Here is a 2,845-nt window from a genome sequence, read left to right as displayed (position 1 = left end):
AAAAAAAAATGTCTAATAATGTAAAATTTGAAAATAGCACAACATGTGGTTACTTTCTACTTGGATAAGGCATTGTGCTAAAATATCACAAGTGACAGTCTTCAAGCTGAATCTCTGCACATACAGATTGCTTGCTCCACCATCACTTCTGAAAACAGAAGTTGTTACGGAGGTTGGAGTAGGCATTTAAAATTTCTCTAAAATATACACCAATTAATAAAACAATGACATTTCCTATACCTTGAGTTAGCTTTTCTTTCTATTATGCTTTATTTTCTTTTAAATGTATATAAAAAATATTACAGGATCCATATCTATTGAAAGAGCATAAACAGAAACAATGTTTGGTAGGTGCACAGGCTGTTTTAAATTATAGAAAACACAGAGCTTACAACAATGATTGACAGGGAGCCAAGATGGAGACACTGAGTTCGAGGATAGACATACAATAGCCACATGCATTTCTAGTTTAACATCCCACCACTTTAAATGAACTTGTAAAATTATATATATTTGAAATTTAAACATGTTATCCAAAGAAACCTCAGTAAAGTGATATTTACCTTTGGAACCAAGCAGAAATACACAGAAGTACTGTTTTAAAGTGGCATAGTGAAATATCTCACAACTCCTGTAGCTTAGGAATTGTAGAATGCCACCAATCATTTGGGAACAGAGTGACTAACTGTGCATGTCCTCTGTGCAGTCACAGACACAATGTTGCAGGCAGGGCCGGCGCAAGGATTTTTGCCGCCCTAGGCAAAAGAAAGATTTGTGTATAAGGGACTACAAACAATCTAAAAAATATAAAAAGTTGGAGTAACCATTTTAAGATCAAGTAATCTGGGTGTTGAAGTTTACTTTAATAGTGCAACATGACTACCAGTAACTGATAGATAAAACAATAGAAACCCCTTAGTAGATGGAACATTCATTTTCTGACAGCGTAGTCACAATCTATTGTACGCATACGGTAAATAAGCAAAAAGTGTATAGTACTGACTAATTGGAATTGACAGAGAAGCCAAATTTCTTATCGCTTTAAAGATGACACTCTTTGAACAGGTGGCAATGAAGACTTATGAGATGGAAACATGCAAGAAACCCCCCTAACTTTTTCTAGCGTGTTTATCATAATTCTAGTTGTAGATTCTTATGCATTGCAGCCTTGGCAAGCCCTTCTGGAAGTGACACGGGAAATAGCCTCTGAAGCTGTTGCTCTGGGTGCGTGCCTGATTGTTCACTGCACAGCGTTCTGATCTGAGATCCGAGAAAGAGTTATGATTGGGGAAGTCAGGCGCGAGCTAGTGGAAGCAGGAAGAAATCTCCCTGGCTGTTTGATTGACAGATAGGTGGTGTTTCATTAATTTATTACAAAAGTGCAGATTTCTCATAGAAAGTTGAAGGGCTTCATGCGTGTGGAGTGGTCTTTTTTTTTTAGAGAGGGAGACAGACTGCATTATTAGCCTTGCAATGCTGTGGTGCTGTGGTGGTGGTGGTGGGGGGCGGGGGGGAGAGTAGAGAGGGAAACAGACTGCATTATTAGCCTTGCAATGCTGTGGTCAATTGACACAAAATGACTCAGTTTTCACAAACATCTTTGGACTCTTTTCCCCTTCGAATTTCTTCCACTTTCTTATCCTTCTCTTGCAATCTCTCCAGTTTGGCAGCCATTTGAGCTTCTCTTTTCTCTTTATTAGTTTCCATTTTTGAAGTTAGCTTTTCTTCTGCCATTTTGCTGAAGTTATTATTCTCTTCAATTGCTTTTTGTAGAACTTCTCTCTCATGCTCACGCTTTTCAGCAAGTTGTTTCAGAATCTCTGCCTCATGTAGCTTCCTTCTCTCCTTTGCAGCCTCCAACTTCTTCTGAATTTCTTCCAATGAGCATTCCTTTTTCTTTGGAGAAGATATTGAAAGATCAGGAGCTGCATCAGTTGATGGAGGACTCAGAATAAGCTCAAATGCTTGGCCTGAAGCACGCTTTTCCAATTCTTTAACTTTGATATCTGAGTCAGCCATTTTGAGATCCAAATTAATGATTTGAGCAAGCTGTCTGTCTGCCGATGAATTCCCTGTGGAGTGGTCTTTTAAAAACCAGGTACTGCTACATCTGAAAATGAGAACTCAGGGATTGATTTACTTAACACTGACCAGTAGTGAATTGAAATCCAAATTGGCTAAAATAACCAAGCTGTGACGATTACGGAGTTGAAGAATTTTCACAGTTCAGCATTCCTTTCCTAAATGTTGCCATTTATTTTTCAATTCCCTACAAGTAGGTGTTTAACCCCCTAAGGACCAAACTTCTGGAATAAAAGAGAATCGTGACATGTCACACATGTCATGTGTCCTTAAGGGGTTAATGAAAAAAAACAACCTTTCCAGTAATCTGATCAAGTGAAAAATACTGGGAAAAAGCTTCACACTAATGTACTCTGACTCATGAGGCTGGAAATGGGTTAATGAGTGTTTGTTCCAATCCGTGTTTCAATTCTGGTATATGGTCACTGACCTCTCCCGACTGTCCTGCACCGAGATATTTTGACAATGAGAATTTAGCAGTATAGCGTATTCCATTTTAGAGAACACACATCGGACAATACTGGAGATTTCTTTAAAGGCTTGAATGGAACACTATAAATGAGACGACAAGGTATTTGTAAAAATAAAAATGGGAGGGTTTATTTAACTTTATAAGATGACTATTATGTTACGTACACACAAGACCGTGTGCTAAACCACATTCTCTAAGACAGAATTTTATTCCCGATGGTGGAGAATTTAGAAGACAGAATTAGAGCTGGAAAGTTGGTCAGTGTTTTTGTTTTAAATTTGGGTCAAGGTC

General features: G+C 38.1%; 1 protein-coding gene across 1 annotated transcript; it reads right to left on the bottom strand.

Moving 5' to 3' along the window:
- Window positions 1-1,537: 1,537 nt before the first annotated feature.
- On the bottom strand, window positions 1,538-2,071 carry LOC134568825 (stathmin-1-A-like). The gene has a single exon (XM_063427505.1). The coding sequence runs from the start codon at window positions 2,017-2,019 to the stop codon at window positions 1,582-1,584; it is 438 nt and encodes a 145-aa protein (XP_063283575.1). The 5' UTR covers window positions 2,020-2,071; the 3' UTR covers window positions 1,538-1,581.
- Window positions 2,072-2,845: the final 774 nt, after the last annotated feature.

This window comes from Pelobates fuscus, chromosome 7 (assembly GCF_036172605.1).
Source record: "Pelobates fuscus isolate aPelFus1 chromosome 7, aPelFus1.pri, whole genome shotgun sequence".
NCBI lineage: Eukaryota > Metazoa > Chordata > Amphibia > Anura > Pelobatidae > Pelobates > Pelobates fuscus.
Note: the sequence above shows the minus strand (reverse complement) of the source record. Positions and strands in the feature narration are given on the sequence as shown.

Bases quoted from the DNA above. Each gene is read 5' to 3' on its own strand.
- LOC134568825 (XM_063427505.1), bottom strand. From the start codon at position 2,019: ATGGCTGACTCAGATATCAAAGTTAAAGAATTGGAAAAGCGTGCTTCA.